This window comes from Lonchura striata, chromosome Z, assembly GCF_046129695.1.
Source record: "Lonchura striata isolate bLonStr1 chromosome Z, bLonStr1.mat, whole genome shotgun sequence".
NCBI classification, from domain to species: Eukaryota; Metazoa; Chordata; class Aves; order Passeriformes; family Estrildidae; genus Lonchura; species Lonchura striata.
This window is the reverse complement of record NC_134642.1, coordinates 26,636,878-26,657,642: the sequence shown is the minus strand read 5'-3', so window position 1 is coordinate 26,657,642 and position 20,765 is coordinate 26,636,878. Positions and strand designations below refer to the sequence as shown.

Sequence of the window (20,765 nt, the reverse complement as noted above, 5' to 3'; positions counted from 1 at the left end):
CAGGCCATTTATCATCATGTTAGGATGACTGCTGCAAAAACATACATAAGAGCTACTTTTTTTAAAAACATTAAGTCAGTGAATCAGAAAACAAACCAAGACTTTCTCACACCTTTTTCTACTTTTGTACAATAGCAGAACTCTCCTATCCAAATAAAAAAGTTTTAAAATTAACCGAAACCAAAGGTGTCCTCTAAAAAAAACAAATGTGTCCTCTTTCAACTCAATGCAACTTAACACTCTGGTTTACTTACCTGTGGTAAGTAAAGACGCATAGGAAAACAGTGGTTTACTTACCACAGGTTTTCCTATGTTTCTCACATACATGATTTACAGTATTGATCTGAAGTAAAAGAAACAAAAGATGGACAAAGGTTTTGGTCCACATAGTGGACAGAACCCTAGTTCAGTTGCTGCCCAGAGTCATTTGATTCAAACACTGAATCCCATAAACATTTTTTTTTACTTATTTTACATTCTCCTTTCAGCAAAATCTTCCATTAAAATCTTTAATATTTAAAATACTGTGCTAAATTTTGTAGACTACATTATCAATTTACAATGTTCAAGCTAAATAAAGCAGTTCTAAGGGCAGTTTAGCTGCCAATTGGGTGGACAGCTTGTGTTGCTGAAACTGTACAATCCAGGCAGCATCTGCTGATGATTTTAACCTCAGTGCACTTAGCTGTCTTTGCAAATGCTGAAATTTAACCCTGCCTGGAAGAAGATCATTTGCAACTTACATTCTAAACATAGCAAATTAAATAGCAGGGCACAGGCATCAGGCTGGCTTTTGCAAGGGTGAAAATCTCACCTTGGCTACTCAACTGCAGGGATGAGGACTGAACCCTGACAATAATTTAGGATCTAACCAGATGCAGACCGACACCTACCTCCCTACTTGGTCACATGCTTATTCCAAACCAAGTGACCACTGGTACACAAAAATATCCTTGCCTCCAGGACTAAATGAGTGCTGATGATAACATTATTAGAGGGAAAGGCACAGCCTGTCCCTATTCTCACCACCAGTGTGTAGAGAAAAGGACTATAGTCTACAACAGAAGAAAGTATGTGTCCCACACCCTAAGCCTGCAGCAAGCTAACCTGAGCACACTGCATGTAAATACACTTCATATCCCTGCGTGTGGACATGGGGGAGCAGGCTCTGAGAGAGTGCAATCCAGCAAGCATCTGCTGTCTTGAAGTGGGCAGCACACCTGAGAAACAGATCTCCACCAGATCCAGCTGGCACCTCCTAGAAGGCCCCTGGCCAGCATGCAAGCAGCCCCTCGGACCCTGTGCAGAGAGTGGGGAAGGCTGGATTCTCCCCACAGCCCACCAGAGTCACGAGGCTTTGCTGCTTTCTCCACAGCTGGTGGCTGCAGGAGGGATATTCACAGCCTCCTTTTCCAGTGCCAAGTCTTCCAGGAGAGGCCACACATCTCATTAGGTACCTATTAAATGAGACTGCACAATAACTACATTTTTTACTCTTGTCCTACACTGGTCTAGCATAAAATTAAATTTTGTCATGGTGATGCTTTATTTGGCCAGCTACTTTAGCAGGTCCCCTGCAGTCAGTATGAAGCTGCTTTTTATTTTCATTTCCTCCACTGGCTTTGCAAGAAAGGCTCAAAACGCAGTCAGCACAAGATAGGCCTGAACCAAAACACACCTTTTCCCTGTGGACACAAGTTAACCAGCATCGCTGGCCTCTGATAATACTGCTCACAAGGTATTGACCAGCAGAGCTGAAGGATTGCTGCCCTGGCATGGCACCTGAGGTCTGGAGTGTGGCACATCTCATCCTCTGAGCTTTAAAAATGCTTGATAACAAATGAGTGCTACCCTCTATCCCCTAAAAAACTTGCCATCCAACCCTGCCTTTTGGGGAGTTCTCTTTCTCTCTGCTTTACTAGTATTGCCAGGAGAATGCCTCTGTTCCTTTCCCAGAGGAGAAAGGCAGCAAAGGCAGTTTTAAATTTTTTTTCTGCCCATAGCTGCCAAAGACTTGGTGATGAAGACAGTCTGAATTTTGTATGGTCCTCTCCATTTTGAGCCCATTATACTGCTAATGTTTGGCCTAGCAGTAGAAAGTTTTTTTTGTGAAGCTCCTGGAGGACTTTACAAACAATAGAGTAAAAATAAATAAAAACCACAGTCAGTACTTCTCAGTAGTACACATACAGCTGCTGTTAAACACTCATATAAACCAGGCATTTGAATAAACAATCTATCCCATAAACCAAACTGTAAAAGCTGAAACACAGCAAGGTGCAGAAGAGAACTGCACAGAATGTATTTGTAACTTGTTATGCTCTATCCAGTCCTATTATCTTTCTGAGGTGTACTGAGTTACCAAACAAATAAAAAATGACAGTAAGTATGACTAAATGGGAAGAGATTAAATGTAAGAACAATATAAATAAATCAAACACATATGGTGTGATGCATATATAAACTAAGGGAAAAATCCATTTAGTACATTCAGGGCCCCAGCCATAATGATACTGTCTTCAGTGAGAGAATACTTGAGCAGGAGATAAACTAGAAAAATCTGCTTTCAGTTACTATCAGGATAAAGCAAATTATCTCTGTTAAAGTTCAAGAGATTATCCTGGATTTACATTGAAGAAACAATGCATAATTTGGCCAAAGAGAACATAAACAAAGAAGTAATCTCATAACACTGTCTCACAAGAAAAGGTACATAAACATTAAAATGACATCTCTGTATTTTCCTCCTTCTGATTCTAAATGGCAACTGCATTTGACCTGCCATTTTTACTCTTAAGAGTATATAATCTCTGATTTTAAATCTTAACTGATAACTGTAAAAAAAATATTTTCCATTAAACTAAAAGCCAAGTGGAGTTGAAACACTTTGGAGAGAAATGAACTACAAAATATGAAGCAAGACTAAACAAATTAAAGAAGGGTAAATGCTGAAAAGAGGCTAAGTTAAAATAATACCATACAGCCATATCCTTAAAAGCAGGGGGCTCCCATGGATGTCTCAGGGAACCAGAAACAACAGGGAGTACAACTACAGAAAAGGTCTCTCTTCTCATCTCATGGTCTCAGAAGCATCTCACCAAAAGAGTTGGACCTTTAGATATTTCACTCACTAGCAGACAGTATGTCACACTGGAAATGATGCAATACATATTTCCAGGTATGGGACTGCATTCCCTAAGAGCCTACCTTTGATGGTGAGTCTGAACAGAGAGGGTCACACCACATTCTGGAATTGGTTCCAGCAGAATAGGCAACTCAAGATCACCTCATCACATTGAATTCCCTGAGTTGGACATGAATGAATCCAGCCAGGGATGGCAAGATACAGCATAAATCACTAACATTTTTTTCCCCATATTTCAAAAATGAAGTGTGACAGAGTGAAAGTGTTTCCCCTCAGCCACAAACAATGGGTCTTAACATTTTATCACCACATGTGACCATTATACCACCTAAGCTGACCTTCTAAACTATATGGAGCATAATATTGAACTAAATGATTTGTATGTGGCAGAAGACTGTCTCCAGAAAGAGACTGTGCCAGTCTTGATTTGAAAGCCTGAACTATCCACTTGCTTTCATTTGTAATAATTTCATTGCTAATAAAAATGCATGCCTTTTTATTTGTCTCTTAATCATTACCTTGTCTGACTTGCATATCCCTCCCTTGGTCTTCAAGGGACTTTCTCTGATAGTTTTAGCAGCCTTTTCAGGTTTGGTATTAAATACATGTAATCAACACCCTTCTTGACCTTTTTGGTGAGGCAAAGAGACAGGAGTTCCTTCCCTCAGAAATGCAGTTTATTCAGTTCACCAGTCATTGTCTTGACTTTTCTCTGGAAAATTTTTAAATATCCCTTTAAAAGAAGTTGTTTCCAGTTGATTTTTTTCCAACTAGAAGCCACTGTCCACAAGGTTGTGACAAAAACATAAAATCAGCTCCCAGTATCTCTTCCCATCTATAGATTACACTAGTCCTTTCAAGGCTGGATTCCCTAAGAAGCACAAAAATTAAGTACTTATGTGGTATTCATGTGAGTGTCTCATCTTGAAGACCTCACCCAGGTACAATATTACAAATGTTGCAGGTTTCAAATCTGGTCCCATCTACCTCATGAGAAAAGCAATGAGATTCACAGAGAGACTTGAAACATGGACTCCCTGGTGAAAAATAAGCAGACAACAGCTGCAGGCATCACTGCTCACTGAATTACCAACACTGTAAGATCCTTTTGTGCTGCACGCCCACTTAAATTATCTGCTGGATCTGCTTCTGAGGATACCACTCAAAATTTTGCTAGTGGTGCACATGTGGGACAGTCCTGATGAAATTTGTTGTACCAGGACTCTACGAGGAGAATGAGGACCTTCAAGAAGCCAAGAAACCATGCAAGGTGATATTATAAACATAACCACAGCTCCATAAGTAAAAGGCAGTCATGGAAAAGACTCAGTTTGTGATGTGATACAAGGTCTCACAGAAAAGTGTTTTGTGAATTTCTTCATTTATTTTCCCGCTATTTCTATTCCAATTGTGGACTGAACTATTTCTATTACGTTGCTAGAAAAATACAGGTGTAAATGGCCAAGTGACTGTTTAGATGCATTTGCCACTCACAAAAAAGAAGTTTCTGCTGGAAACCTATAGTAGAAGATTACAGATTCACTACAAAGAACACATGGCAAGTCTAGACTGATGGCCATCAGATTACTCAATAGCAGAATGTCTGCAGTTTCTACAAACTATTGCCAGAATAGAAATTTTGGCTTATTGAGACACCTACTCTCTAACATGGCAATAAAAGCCAAGAACAATGCCTTTATTTATTTTTTTCAACCTTTTGACTTGTTAGCCTTCCCTGGATGCAGAAATAGGTCAGCTAAGTTGTATATTTTTGATTATTTGATGCATTATCCCATACATCATTCATTATTTATTATCCTATACAAATTTTTGCTTAGTGCTATTGTTGTTTAATTTTTACAATGTAGCAACAACAGTTGCTAATGTAAGGCTCATGAACAGATGTGGGTACAAACAAACCATGTTTTCACATCTAAATATATATATATTTATATATTTATATATGGATAGATAGATAGATATACATTTTTGCTTATATGTATGTATATATAAATGTCCATACACACATACATAAATAACTATCTATATATACATAGATATACATATATATATATATATACATACATATATATACATACATACACGCACGCACACATACACACGCACCATCATGTGTACTGATGTATAATAGTCCACAGCTGAGAACCAACTCACACTTCTTCAACAGAAGTAAAATAACCTGAGAGAAAATCTCCTCTCAGTACTTTGGTACTCTGCTCTAAATTAAAGGTGCTGGTACCAGCTATAGGAATCTGGGTAGGGAGGATTCACATAACAACAAGGCTACAAAGGCACTTGGGCCTTGTCGTATCACCTGTGCAAGTCCAGCTTCTGAAGCACTTTGAGTCTTCTTTTGTGCCTTTGAATAAAACATAGTATCATTCAGAAATTGTTAAACAGTTCTCTCTTGGGTGGCCATCAGTGATTTGTCAGGTTTCTCACAAGCATTAGATCTCAAATGGACATAAAGGAAAGGGATGGGCCACTTAGGATATAATGCCAGGTTGAACAAGTAGTGATCTTCCTGGGAGAACTGGACATTTATGAAAGGCAAACAAGGAACTTTCACAGGAATGGCATAATTTCCAGACACTTACTTCCTACTTGTCTGGAATTACATCTGGTAAATCAAATAAATCTCTGATTGCTGCAGCTTAACCTTTCAGTTGCTTTGTTTACAATTTATATCCTCACAGGATATATATTTAAACCCCAGAATTTTTATTTTCCTGGGTTAAAATCAGGCTTCCTTTTGTAACAGAGTGCTGCAGCACCTTGGAGGGTGCACAGCTCTCACCCACTTGCCCGGAGCAGCAGGGGAACCACAGATCTTGTCCATTGGAAACTCATTTTGATGTAGCTGGCTCATCTCTGTCTAAAACACAGGTGTTTAGTGGGGTTACTATTGATTCCTGGTGAGCCATTGATTTGGGGTTACTATTTGATTCCTAGTGAGCCATTTTATTTTACTCTTTTTTTAGAGTGCTTTATTTGGTTTAGTTGACCAAGATCCCATAAGCTTGGCTACAGATAGCCATGATGCCATAGATGATTAGATCACTATACTCAAATAAGCATTACTTAAGAATAAATTCTAACAAATGCTATCATTGTCTTAATTGCGTGAGTCCGATTAACTTAATTAATGTTAAAAAAAATAAACAGTTTATAAATACAGGAACTTGCCTTTGCATATTAAAACTGAGGTGCACAAGAACTTCAAGCCCTTGCAAGCTAAAACTGATCTTTTACATGCTAAAACAATTGGGATATATCAGAATAGCTGAAAGTTAAATTTGGCTATTTTCAGAAATAGTACCATATATTAATCATCCTGCATTTGTCTTTCTATAATGCTTCCAGCCTACTAAAAGCTTTTCAGAACAATATAGTAAACCAGCTTTAAGCAAAAAACTGAGCTGGAATTTTGACAAAACACTGCCTTTTCAGATATGTATACACTTAATTTATAAATGCCAATCTCAACACACTTCTTCCAAGAGGTTAGTCATCATACAACTTAGAGGCTATTGAGTGTGAGTTTCTGTGTAAAACCTGTTAGTATTATTTTATGATGGCAAATCTGGTCTGCCTTTCATATTTAACTGGAGACAATGATCTCAGCATAAACATCCTTCCCATTCAGACTTGGAAATCCTTTCCCTCCACATGATACTAATCTTTAGGAACCTTCTGTATTACAGAAATAGGAATACTTGGCAAAGGATGGGGGAATACCATGTAGTATATCTCATATAATAGATGCTTGCAGAGGGGGAAGGGCTAATGAACATACTGTCTTCTAAATATTAACTCTTTTCTATCTCTGTTTTCAGAAACAGACATAGTCTGAAAGGCATCTCAGAATGCCAGTCTGAGAAGTAGCACCTGAAAGAAACTACCTCCAGAGATGAGCTACATTCAAGCTTAGAGTAAATGGGTATAAAGTTGAAATTCAAAGGAAATTGCAGTGGTTTTGATCTACATTTCTCTGCTTTGCTTTTTCTCTTCTAATTTCAAAAGGAAAAGGAAATAATTCTGTGGCTCTGTGTTGCAGTACTGAGCGATGTAGGGACCACAGGCAGGTGCAAAGGAGTGCTCTTTATTGTTACTGATAGGTAAGGCTCTATAAAGCCTTACCTATTGGCAACAGCTCTAAATGAGGGAGTGCAAAAGGGTTTTACTGATGGACTTTCAAAACTAAATATGAAAAGCAAATGGAGCTTTCAAGCTCGTGAAAGAATTAACCATATGCTTGGCTCACAGTCGAATTTCTATTCCATTTTTTAAAAGTTAAGCACATATTCAATCTTACCTTTTGCTCAGCTATCTGAAAGACAGCATAGCATTTGATCAGTCATGTTAGGTCTGCTCTGTTGCAGCTAACTGAGCATAGAAAGAAAAGGGAATATTAATGAAAATGTCATAGCAGCATGACAGAACCCAGTCTTATAGATCACCAAATTATTTACCCTTTTCTCATTTTTTTTTCCCAATTCCTTCTACAGTTTTATCAGACTGCAACACATTGTGTAGCTTTCTATGAGGAAACCTGAATCTTATGCATTTTTACATTATTTTTTGCTTTCTTTTAAACAATTGAAAGAAACCCTTTCCCTAAGCACAAGGTTCATTCTCTGCCTGCTTCCTTAACTGCACACAGCTAAGGCTTTGCTGCTATATGGTTATTTGTTATGATTCTGTGTGTACCTCCTTCTTTCCTGGATATTGCCATAAGGGATCTTTAAACACAAAGAAAAGTTAAGGGTTTAGCCATTTCTGAGGAGGACCCCCAAATGACAGAAAAGATACTGGGGACTGCAAATAAACAAAATATAAAATCTTCCTCACCCTGCATTATTTACTGAAAAATAAATTAATCAGAATGAAGAAACAATGTCTTTGAGTCTTCCTACATGCTGACATGACAAGATAATCAGTTCAGCCCCTGTCCTACGGGGACATAGAAGAGGTTAGCATTATACTGCCTGAGCCCCATGTGACAGGAGAGAAGACCAAAACATCATAAAAGATGAACAAACCTGGATAAGCAGCTATTCCCTTTTACGGACTTTGTCCTTCAGCATTTCTGTCTTCTTCCATGGTGAGGTACTTGCTCTGCTTTTGTTTCACAGCCAGAGTGGCACACCTTTTGGTATTATTACATGCCATATACAGAGGCTTATGTCCCTATAGGGCATTTTCCCATTGACCCTGCTACTGTTTCAGAATTCCAGTGCTTATGATGTAATTGGCAGCACATGCATACAAGGCATCCAGAAAATTCATTTTACAACTGGGCTATGACAGATACCTATACAACATCCACAGTGCAGTCAGAAGATTATTACATTGTATTACCTTCAAACAAAAAGACCTTCAAGGTTTCCCTTTTAGGTCAACAAAGTGGCTTCACAAAGGGTTTGCAAGACTGAACATGCTGGGTTTTTTTCAGGATCAAAGCCTTAACAGTTGCAAAGAAAAGATGACTTTTCTTTTGTCTTGTTATAAATACATCAGGAAAAAAAAATCTTTCTATGTTTCCACACAAGCATAGCACATGCTTAATTTTTCAAGCTTGAAAAGATCTTATTGCTTATTGCAGACCACACATCACCTCCTCTGCTGACCTGATTCTTCTCTCCTGCATCCTCCAAAGGACTAATATAATAAAGTATGTATATATAAAAAATAAATTATTTCATGTGTAAAAGCCATGAAGTTTCTACAGTTTGGGTGATTCTTCAGGTCTGATAACCTTCCCAAGTCCTAGGGAAGGATGCAAATTAGACTGTACCATGCTCCTTGCATTGACCTTTGCATAAGCAAAAAGTGGTACTCCTATTTGGACATTATCTGTAAACTACACTGAACTATAGCCCAGCCAGATTTGAGAACACTAAAGGTGTTTGGTGGTTTTTTTTTTGTTGTTTTGTTTTGTTTTGTTTTGTTTTTTAATAGCAGTGAGATGAGTGCCTATTCTAATTGTCCTAATAGAAAACCCAGCCTGTCTCATGATAAAGTGAGAAAACTGTGACTTCTCAGTGGGAGCAGAAGGACTTTCCCATGTAATTTCTCTTGCAAGAAAAAAGTCACACATTTTCTCTTCTCTCTTGGTTCAGAATGTTATTTTCATGCAATGTGAAAATAGATACACCTAGCTAACAGAGATAGCAAACAATATAACAAATCTCCTTTCACTCTCTTGAGCTCTGGATTGCATTATCTCTGGCAGAAATTATGTTTCTTTACATTTCAGACAAATAAGGAGGAATTCTACACCTTTGCTAAAACAAATTTGGTGAGGGAGAAGAAGTCTCTATTATGTTCACCTACTTGCAACTGATCTGCACAACATGCAGCCTGGGGCTACTTGTCCTCTAGTGGATCATAGGCAATGCCTTGCCCTGTATGCCCCCGTGGCTAGGGACAGCCAGGCACCAGTCACTCAGTCAGCCCATAGTCAGTCTGTCAAATGGAGGTGTGTTTAAAATTGCATCAGAGAGTGTCTTGGTTCCACTGCAGACAACAAACACGTCTGTTTGGTCTCAGCAAGTCTCAGTCCTTCAGACTGTTTAAGTAAGGCCTTTGTAAATTCTCACTAACACATACAAATCCCCTCCCACACATCAATAAAATTTTATTTTATAGGAAAAGAATGAACACAGATATATTGATCAAAAGTTAACTATACAGTATGTCAGGAGCTAATGAAAAACAAAGACATATACTCCTTCAGGATAACAACAGTTTCCCACAGGGTCCAGTGTGATAACAAACTGTCAGAACCCCAGTACCAACAGTGTCAAAAATCCACCACCAAATGAATCTTTTAAAGCTGTGGGCCACAACGAGGTTGAGGACAAATTCAGTCTCTGCCAATATGCTTTCACTACCTAAAAGCATCTTGGTTTTGACTTGATAATTATAGTGCACTGAGCCAAACAGCTGTCACTAAGGAACAGGAGATGCCCAAATGAAGCAAAATGCATAGATGTTTACTGCTGATTTATCACAAAATAATGAACCCAGTTACAGCCTTTTGAGGCATAGAACTGAAAGACAGTAAGAGATAGAGAAGAGAGAAAAAAAAAAAAAAAAAAAAAAAAAAAAAAAAGAAGAGGAAAGGAAGAAAGAAAAAGCTTTGAACATTTTGTTCCAGTCAGTCTCCACGAATGAGGAAAACACCATGCATGATTCAATCAAAGGTTGCCCTCCCACAGTCATGCTGTTGCTGGAGAAGTGGCCACTGGGCAGATACCCAAGACATACATTTCCCAAAGCACACAGACCCAGTCTTTGCTGAAACATGAACTTTCACTGATGGCAGCACACATACATAACAGGGCAAACAAGAAGAACAGCAGAAACGGCTGAATGAACTTTATTCAGGTTCTGACACACAATGTCAGTATAATGAATGTGACCTAAAGAAGATTGTTACACTTATAACAAGACTGAGTTGACAGGTTTGCCCATTTAGTACCAGTTCATTTTATGTTGATAACTAGTACATACATATGATATTCTGTAATAGCTTAATAGATGTCGCCATAAATCATAGTCCTTTTTATCCCCTTTTTATCCCCTTTTTATCCCCATGCTCTTTATATTTGGCAAGTACTTTCAGTTGAATCTTCTTTAATACTAGTTGTAGACTGAAATTAATGCAAATACAATTCTGGCAGTCTCTGCAAGACACCAGAAACACATGGACTAGAAAGATTCTTTTCTCACCCAGCATCTATATGACTACTGCTCTTAAAAAACAAAACACTTTAGTTCCAGCTATTGTACACCATTACATTTATAGTAACTTTAGCCTGCACAGAACTAAGATAGGCAAAATGTAGGGGCTTTCTCCCCTTCCTCCTGAAGTTCAAGTTTTCTCCCATAGCAACAACTACCAGTTTGCCTATGTACCCACCTATGTGGGAAACATTTTAAGCAGCAGTAACTAACACAAACAGCTGCTACATTTGTTGCACTGTAACAGCAGAGTACCCCACCTGGTGCACCTTTATTGGTGCTGACCAACAAAGAAATAGTAAAAATTGCCATGATTTTTACTGTTACCAATAAAAATGCTGAATTCTTGTCTCAAGCTGCTTGAACGGACAGTTGCAGCCAAGGAAATGGGCGTTGTCCCTTGATATGCCCCTGGCCCGTACTTAGCTAAAACCCTGAAGTGCCGTTAAGCCAAGGTGTCACCAGGGTAGCCTATCTGACCACTTCACAGGCAGTGTTTGTTAACTGCTGCCTCCTGCAAGACCACCACAACCAGGAGGGCAAGTACAGACTTGCTTTTAGGAGAGACATATCTGAGGTCTGTTGTCAGACTGGAGGGATACTTTGCCTTTTGGTAGTCTAACATCCACAGGATGGCCCTTAGGCAATTTCCAGGGCTCTGTGTTTCTAGCCTGTTATTTAGAAATTTTAATGAGGAGGAAGGGCCAGAAGCTAACATAATTATTTATAAACCAATGTCTAGATTTGTTGGGTAATTTTTCTTGTGTTTTCCCATGTACAATTCTAAACTAACTTATAGACTAGTGCATTGCTTTCAACATTGCTTATCATATTTATTCTTCCCTTTTTGTAACATTTTTTTCAGTAAGAAAATTATAATTCAGCCATATGTTCCAAGAATATAGCATGCTCTAACTGCAAAAATAACTATTACTGATTTTCATTTTTCCTTACAGCGAAATTACACAGAGACACCATTGTTTGCTTCTGAAGACCAGATACACACACAATCACACACATAGAGATTAGAAGGTATTTATCTTAAGCATTTTGGCAAACAACTCGTTTGGTAAAATGAGGCTTCTGCTGAGTGGATCCCCATGACTCTTTTCCCCTCCTTGAAAATTAGGCTAGAAATGCCTACCTAGCTTTTTATAATAGTAGTGGGGATTAAAAAAAACTTAGTTATTTTCTACTTGAATAGTATCACAAAGCTATAATGTGTAAGTTATGCATTCATCAAGATTTTTATTTTGTATATTTTGAAAACAATGTCACAAATTCCTCACTGCAGTCTTAAGTTCCAAATCCTGACTGGGAATTCCTCAGATACGATTTGGGCTGCAGTAAATACTTCCTTGTAATTTTACTGAATCTGGCCTCCTTAAAGTGTATTAGAATGCACTCAAAAATAAAATAAATTGGCAATACAGAAAAAAATATTTTAAAACAACACTATTTCTTTTGCATTGCATTGAGAATTGTCTTGTATGCCATGAAAGTAATCCTCACTCACAGAATGTGAGCTGGGAAAACAAGTGGAGTTCATCCAGATTAACTGTCACACAAACAAACAGAAAAAACAAACAAAACAACCACAAAAAAACCTGCTGAAGAAAACAATTAAGAAACCCACAGCATCCCCTAATTTAGGAAACATTAAAAAAAAAAAAAAAAAGGAAAAAACTTGCCATAAACAAGGGAAAATGTGAGGTCTACTGCTAGCTGTGCTCTAATTCTTTGCTTATTCTCGTCTTTATGCTGTTAGCTTACAGTATTTTATGTACTATCCTCCAAAAAATAAACAGGTCCTCAGGGATTAGCATGCCACAACCAGCACTTCAAAAATACTTGCAGTAGCTCTCTTTCCACACCTTCATAGATGTAAACAAATAAAGATTTTTGAAGAGAGGCTATGGGTATCATTTGCCTTCATACTGTGCCAAGTAGGCTTTTGAAATGCCAGTTATTGTGGAAACTGGGGAAAATGGGAAATTGCATCCTAATGAGGGTTATTCTAGCTAAGCTTGGAAACAACATCATTAGGAAAAATCTCTTCTCAATACTATTTTAAAAGGTATTTTCCTCCATAATTTACCAAACTGAAAGCTAGGACAGTAGCTATGAACATGCAGTTTGAAAAATCTGCATTATTCTTGCTACTGTCCAAAAAAAACTGTGCTTTCACTATAGACCTTGTGGGAAGCCTTAGGTAAGCACAGCTGTGACAAATCGTGCTCCAGCATTTTTTAGTTCAAGTCTAGTTCAAGTTCAGTTCTGCAGGATTCTGACATAACATTCCCAAATCAGTGACAAACTTGTCACTGACATTGAGGGGAACCTGAAACAAACAGTCTCAGAGAAACAAGGGATGTCTTACCACAGAAATACCTCTGAAACTGAACACGTTGTGAGTCTGAATGAGAAGAGCGTAAACACATAGAAAATGTGCTATGTGCTGCAGTTCTCTACTCAGTAATTAATATCTGCAGATATACAGGAGAGGAGGATGATCCGCATTGTGGAGTTTATTGAGAAAGAACACAGGGGAGAGATAAAATATGGCCAGGGTACATTATGAACTCTAAAAAAATAGAAAGAAAAGGAAGATAACTAAATTACTCCTGTACAAAAGAAAGGGGATCTCCAGACCTCAAATGATTAATAGTACTAGACAGATATCCCCCTATTTTCTCACTTAAGCATTTTTAAAGCAAATTAGATCCTCTTAATTCATGTTTCTTCATTCTTAACAGTGTTTTATACCTGCTCAGGAAGATAAACATCCGTCCTGCAAAGAATTCCCTTAAAGAATGCAACATTTTACATAAATACTATGCCTAGTACAGAATGAATTTGTCCATACCCAAACCAACACAATCCAATTTTTTCTGCACAGTGATTTTTTTTTTTCTACTACACTAGACAAGCACATTTGGGATATGTTTAGAAGAAAATAGACGGAAACTTTTGCTAGCTTCTATATCACTACTTCTTAACGACTCAACTTTATTTTAATGCCGCATATTGCACAGCTGTGCCTGTTGGAAATATTTCGGCATCCTGTTTTGTTAGTTGTCCTACAATTCCAGAAGCTTGTGATCTCTTATGGAAGTTTGCAGATGTGCTTCCCTCTCCCTTCCCAGCTATAGCATGACAATGCATGCCAGAACATAAGCTCTGGAACAGACTTTGGAGATGGATGTGGAAAGTTACATAATTTTGCAATAAATTCATTATGATCAAGCAGCACCAGTTAAAGCAATCACTCTCCTGGCCAAAGAAATAAGTGAGGAAAAGTAAAACAAAAAACCCAAGTCTTCACTTTTCTGATGTCCTGTTGCATCAAAGCACAGGTTGCAACAAGCTGAGAAAGTGTAATGTGCTTCAACGTCTTTTTCAGTTGCTATGGTACAGTTTCTTATGGAAAATTCCTTGTTCTGCGTGATGTTTTTCCTGCCTCATTTGGGATGGCAGAACCGTTCCTTGTGTCACCTGAGAAACCGGGCTGTCAGTTTCCACCTATTGGTGAGAAAGAAACTCATCAGCAGCAGAACTCAATGGAAAATTCCTTGGTTAGAAGTTTCTGCGCTGGAGGCCATCATGACAGTGGGAAGCAAGGACGGACAGGTCAGGGAATGAGGGTATCACACAGGATATCTGGTTTCCACCTCAGGGTCAGACACAGATTTCCTGTGTAATCTGGGGCAAAGGATTTAATCACTGGGACTCCCTGCTCATACAGGCAGGACAACCAAGCATCCTTACCCCGTTCCTCACCCTGTGTGTGAAGCTCCAGGTCTGTAACCTGCCCACTGAACAACCAAGTAGCTCCATGTTACAGGAGTGGGGCCATAGCCCAAAAGCTCTTCAGGCAAGGGTTATATGCACCTGTAGAGTCCCCAGTTCTTTGCACAGTGAGGACTTGTTTGGACTATGGGGCTCTAAAATAATGTATGGAAATAATACTAAGTGATTTCATTATTCTCTGTTTTTAAAGAAAAATAGAGACATAGGCAAGGAGGGAAAACTCCAGCTTTACTGCACAGCCAAATTGGAAAAACACTGAGCTTTAGGAGATCTGCAATATATTTTCTGTGTAGATAATACTGAAAATTACCAGAAACACAGTATAAAAATGGTATTATAGCATGACGCTAGTGATACAAAGCAATCAGGGAACATACCATTTCACTAGGGAAATTTTTTTTATGGACTACTTGGAAGTAATCCAATTTTAATTTGACATTTTTCCTGCTGGAGTGCTTGCCCTTCCAATCAAAAAATATTAAGATTTGATTCACTTTTGATTCATGACAAAAAAACTAAGCATGGCTAAAAAGAAAAACTAAAAAAATCTATAATATTTTAATCCTGTTGGATACCTGTGGTACTTCAGAATGACGAAATTTCCATGGACTCCCTATGGTGGTGAGAAGAGCTTTTGACCTCTCTGAACAAATGGGTTTTGAAAATAATAAATGCATAAGTGTTTGAAAAGAGACTCCTTTAGTAATGTCTGTCATGAGAATGAAGAGCATTCAATATATTATAGTGCAAGTGCATTCTACAGAACAAATTTTCTGGTGGTGCCAGTATTTAAAGCTCCATTGACTTCAGTGGAGTTTCACCCTTTAATCTAAGAATTTTGTACTTGCTGGATATCACTTGCTGGAACAATACAAATACAAATATAAATTTTTGTCTTTTAGAATCCCTTACCAGATAAGTTCAGCAAGTAAATTAATGGAAACAGGTGTAGGAATGAAAGAAAGTATACTAACATTAATTAAATATGAGTCAGGACATTCAAAGTTTTGATTCCAAAGCATTAATTCCAGCATAAAGGTAGTAAAAAAATTCACTGAAAAATATTAATGATGTAAAATAAAGTTTTAAATATTTGGTGATTTTCAGTTACCTTTTTGTTTTCTAAAACAAAGAAACAAATGTAACATTCCAAAGCGGGAAAATCTTTCCCCTCCCCCAAACAAGCACACACAGAAACACTCTTACCCATATTTTTAAAATATTTTCACAAATTGAAATATTAAAAAAAACATTTAAAGATACCAACTTGTTTAAATTTTATTAATGATTTTTTTCTGTTTTAATAGCTCATATTGAAACTTGAGACAAAATTGAACCAAGTTCCCTCTGCTTTCTCTTATATTTTAAAGCAGCAAATAATCTTGAAATGGTGATAACTCCCATGGGAGGAAAATTCTATTTTTGAACAGCTTTACTTCTGTGGATTTAAAATCTCTGCTACTACCCTGGAGCTCTGGAGGGCAAGGACTTGTACTGATGATGAAATAATTCAGTAAAGGCTGTATTATTCTGGCTGTACAAGGTGGTTGGTAAAGGCTGCAGGACATTCCTATCTCACTTCGTATTATAATGGAGGAACCACTCTTTCAAGGCTGCCACCAGATGTAGAACTGGTTGCCAGTCTCACACGGAAACTTGTGCAGGATCCCTGCACACAGTGGAGCACATTGCTCCACTGATTATTTTCGTCATCCTACCAACGTGGACTCCCAGTTGACAAACATTCCATTCTGATTTGAATTCTGTGACTTAAAAGAAATTGCTCTGAAAATATCTCCCAGGCTGCAAAAAATGATAAAAATATAAGAGAGAGTCTGCATTTTAATTCCTATGTTACTGCAAAGACTTGTCTACATACCAATCCTTTGGAATAGCAAAAGATTTGCATGCAACAGTATTTTTGTGTTAGAACTCAGCATTTGGATTATGATGGGCCATCTTGTCTTCAGTAAGGAAGGTGCTGTTATATGAATATTTCTAGTAAAAGAAAATCTGAAGAACAGTTCCTCTGCTTTTCAGCAGCCAGAGTAAATTAATATACCTCTTAAATACCCAGATACTTTGATAATCACAAGCACTACTGTTACATTTCCCTTCTCCCAGCATCCTAATAATCTTCCTCCTTGTATGTCCACCAGCACAGGTAGAAGCTGAGACCTGGAGGTACGGGGCACAGACTGATACAGAAATAAAGAGTGACCTAGAAGAGGTTTTTGTTGTTCATATTCTTTTGATCCTTTCACACTCCCCAAAGGACTGAGACATTTATAATTATGACCATAATGCAATGCCATCAGGGATTCAAGAAGACTCCCCACTGAACATCTAAAGAAGCAATAAACATCAGTTTAAAAGCTATAAAACCAAGTCAACAAGCTGTTAAAGCCACAGTTACACAGTATAAAGGCCCTGTCACACCAACCTCCAGTTCTCTTCACTGGGGCTGCAGAGGAGTGTGGATAAATTCCCTTCTCAACCCTACCAGCCTGGTCAGCTGTCAGGATGAAACATAACAAAATTGGAAAATTTTATGAACCCACTGGCCTGGTGAAAGGCAATTAGAAAATCCTTAATCAAGCACTGTGTGTTTAACAAGTCAGGTAAAGTATCAAATGAAAAGACTACTTGTCTAAATCCTTTTACTCTCAAAACCATGGAGAACAAGGCAGGTAGTGATTGTAATTGTGTTAAATTTGGAGAAGTACAGCTGGAAAACACTGGCTTCATTGGAGTAAGTTGACAACAGGCCTAGCCTTTGCCTTGCTTATCTTATTTCCTTTTCTCTCCCCTATTCTCTCCTTCCTGCTCTCTGTTTGAGAGTGGGAGATCTGTACACTTTGATGTCTCCCAGAGTGCCACTTCTTATTAGAGTCCTCTCTGGTTATTGCTTGGGTGCAAGTCATAGGATTTTGTATTTTCCTTTCCCTATTGTCTGAGCATGATTTATATCTGCTCTATCTTTGTGATGTTGGTTCAGTTTTGTCCAGTCTAATTAGTTTTCTTAGTAATTGTTTCTTACAGTTTATATTTATGACACCAGGGTCAACCTTAATGTGCTTGCTGGCTTAAACAGCACCTAAAGGTAAGAATTTTTCTCCATGTTTGCAACATGGGCATTATTCCCTGTAGCAAAGCCTAAGGACATATACTGTGTTCTGTCCATACGGAGCAGCTGCCTGTTGAAGGCAACAAGCAAAATGTTAAGAGTTCTCATTGACTTTCCTTTGTTCCATAATCTTGCTATAAAATGTAATAGTATATTTCATAGTTTTTCATTAATGTATAAAAATAATTTCATAATTCTTTATATTTTTTTCCCTGATGCTTTGCTGCCCCACCTTTCATTGGGTTGAAGAGGAAGGGAGAAGAAACTATTATGTCATGTGAATCAAACTATCAACCTCCTCTAGATCAGAGCGACTGTTCAAAAGTGTGATTTTACTTACAGTCATCCTACAGCTTCCACAACTTAACAACACACACAAAGAAACTTAATAATTCAAGTGTATCAGAATGCAGAGATGCTTAACTTGCTTGTTATGGCTCATTAATTTACTTGAAAGCAACAACCCAAAAGCTAATTCCAAATACAAAGAACAGTAGTATCTGGGTTTGGTTTGAATATGCTCAAATAGGCTTTGTTTGATCTATGGCTGCCTTAGACTGACCACCCAGAGAGCTAATATGCCATGCAAAACCCCAAGTCCAGGTCAGCACAGACAGCCTCTCAGAATTTCAACCAGAAAGCAGAGTAGGGGAAAATGGGCATCTTGTGACCATGGAGGGTTTATATCTTAGCTTGTGAACCAGGATTTCCTTTCCTTATTACAAAAGTGTTGAGATCTAGGAAAGATTTAAACCCAGGATTGAGATCTTTCTTGAGATCCGCATTTCCATTTAAATAATTGTTCTTCTTTCTTAAAAATGAAAACTCAGCTCTTGAGATGTTTTAGCTAATGAACAGTGTGGATTTTAACATGCATAATTGTATATAGTATACCCATAGAGGAACACCACAGAAAGCATAACAATGTTTCTTAAAAGCTTTTGCAGACCTCTGCATGTGATGTATGAGTGGTCCGATGAGGCCAAGAGCTCGTTGTTGTGCTCAAGTCCTTTTTATATGATGAAAAATAACCATGGCACACAGAGGCAGGAACTCCATCCCAAGAGGAGACAAAAAAAAAAAAAAACCACAAGCATTTCTCTGTACATTTTCCCTCCATTGTAATAAAAAACACACAATGCTTTTCTGTGTTTTTCCCCACAGAAAGTGCTCTATGTATTTCTGTGTACATATTCTGTCAATAAACACAAGCTGCAAAGTTGAGATGGCACAGCTGTCTTCTGCAGGAGCAGTGAACACCTGTGTGCTTTGCTCTGTCTTGAAAACACTCTGTCTTGCAGTCAAAAAAAAGAAACCTACCAGTCCAGAATAAATATCTTACCAGTTTGTTTAATGTTGCCATTTACCACAGCCCTGTTTCAGATGTTGAGGCCAATCTCTAAACACACAGAGATCAATAGGCAGGAAAGACTAACGGTGATTAAAATTGGAAATCAGTTCTGGATTTGGCCTTTAGAGGAAAGCTATCATTGCAAAGAAAAGTTGAATCTTCTCATCTTCCTCATTCAGTCACAAGTTGGACTTCATAATCTTGGATGTTTTTTCCAATCTTAACGATTCTATGATTTCTGAAAGATAGACTGTTTTGCACTGTGTTTATTCCTCAGTGTGGTACAATTTTGAGTCCTCTAAAATGCTGCCATGAAATGAGGCAAAAAACTGTAGTTTTAAAGTGCAATTCAACCTCGTGGTAAATATGCGAAACCATTTCCAGCAAGGAAACATGCTACATTAGAATGCATAATTCAAAAGCTTTAACTTAAAAAAGTTGGGAAATAGTCATCTTCCTGTTCAGGTAGAAAAGTTAAGACCAAAAGGAGATACATTCTCCAAGAAGTTCTCTGTGAATTTGAGTTGTAAGTTTGTGCTCATATACCACATCTTCAGGATGAGAACTGTGACTTACTGTGTCTGAAACTAGGCCTCTCTGAAAAAATGCACTGATGTCTCCTCTCAGGGGTGGGCACAAGGCCAAAGGACCCTTTCCTGCGAGGCTGAGTTGAGCGCAGAGCTTTTGAGATTCATATCTGATGCCTGCTTGGGCTGGCTACGGCATCTGATTGCATCCAGCCCACTAATTCATCCTGCCCAGTAGTGGCCACAGAACTGATGTGCCTTGGTCACAGGCAGTTCACAACTGCAGTCAGCCCTGGGCTGTCGAAATGGAGAGACCACAAACTTGCCTCTGCTTGTCCTGATACAGGTGGGGAGCCCTTCTCCAGGGATTTTGTGAATGCTGTGGGGGTTCAGAGCCCTCGGGGTGCTCGGCCCTGTGATTGCACTGGGTGCAGGACACTTATCAGTCCTGATCTTCCTAACACTGTTTCACATCATCAGCTCTCTGCTGCAATGGCTGTGGGTGATATGTGACCCTCTGGCCTTATAGTTACTTCTGATCTCTCTTCTCCTCTGCTCTCCTGGTCCTGAGCGTTTCAGCCATGGAAGAACATAAATATTTTGCTGTTAATCTCAGGGAAGGTGTTACACAGTATTCAGGGAATATCTGCTTGTTTATTAGACAGAGTTAGTATTTACATAAGGACATCAATGTGTCACCGAGCACAAAACAATCTTTAGGTGTTAGAAGACTTGAAAGAAATACACAAAGTTTATTTTGTAGAAAGGTTCCTAATAGGTACTGCCTTTTTCAGAGTTACAAGAGTTACTACCACAATCCACTGTAGCAATTTGTCCATTTCTGAACTGAGCAGATAAAGTGAGCAAAATGAAGTGAGAATTCACCATCAACATAAGCAGGAATGGCATTGATGGGCAATGATGGCACAAATATTTTAATTCTCACCTGATTATACAGCATCTTTGCACACCTGCCATTGCACAAGTGAACTTCATGAACCAAAGCATCACAAACCCATTAGAACACAACACTGT

General features: G+C 38.3%; 1 protein-coding gene across 3 annotated transcripts in view; it reads right to left on the bottom strand.

The window, feature by feature from the left end:
* Positions 1-20,765, bottom strand: part of NTRK2 (neurotrophic receptor tyrosine kinase 2) — a 193,596-nt gene that overhangs the window by 50,638 nt on the left and 122,193 nt on the right. The window contains exon 14 of one of the 3 annotated variants that reach the window (XM_077790317.1): positions 10,535-14,437. The exons of the other annotated variants lie outside the window; for them this stretch is intronic. Within the exon in view, the coding sequence (XP_077646443.1) occupies positions 14,427-14,437 (11 nt within the window). The 3' untranslated portion in view covers positions 10,535-14,426. Of the gene's footprint in view, positions 1-10,534; positions 14,438-20,765 lie in introns of those variants that run through there. 3 annotated transcript variants of the gene reach the window in all.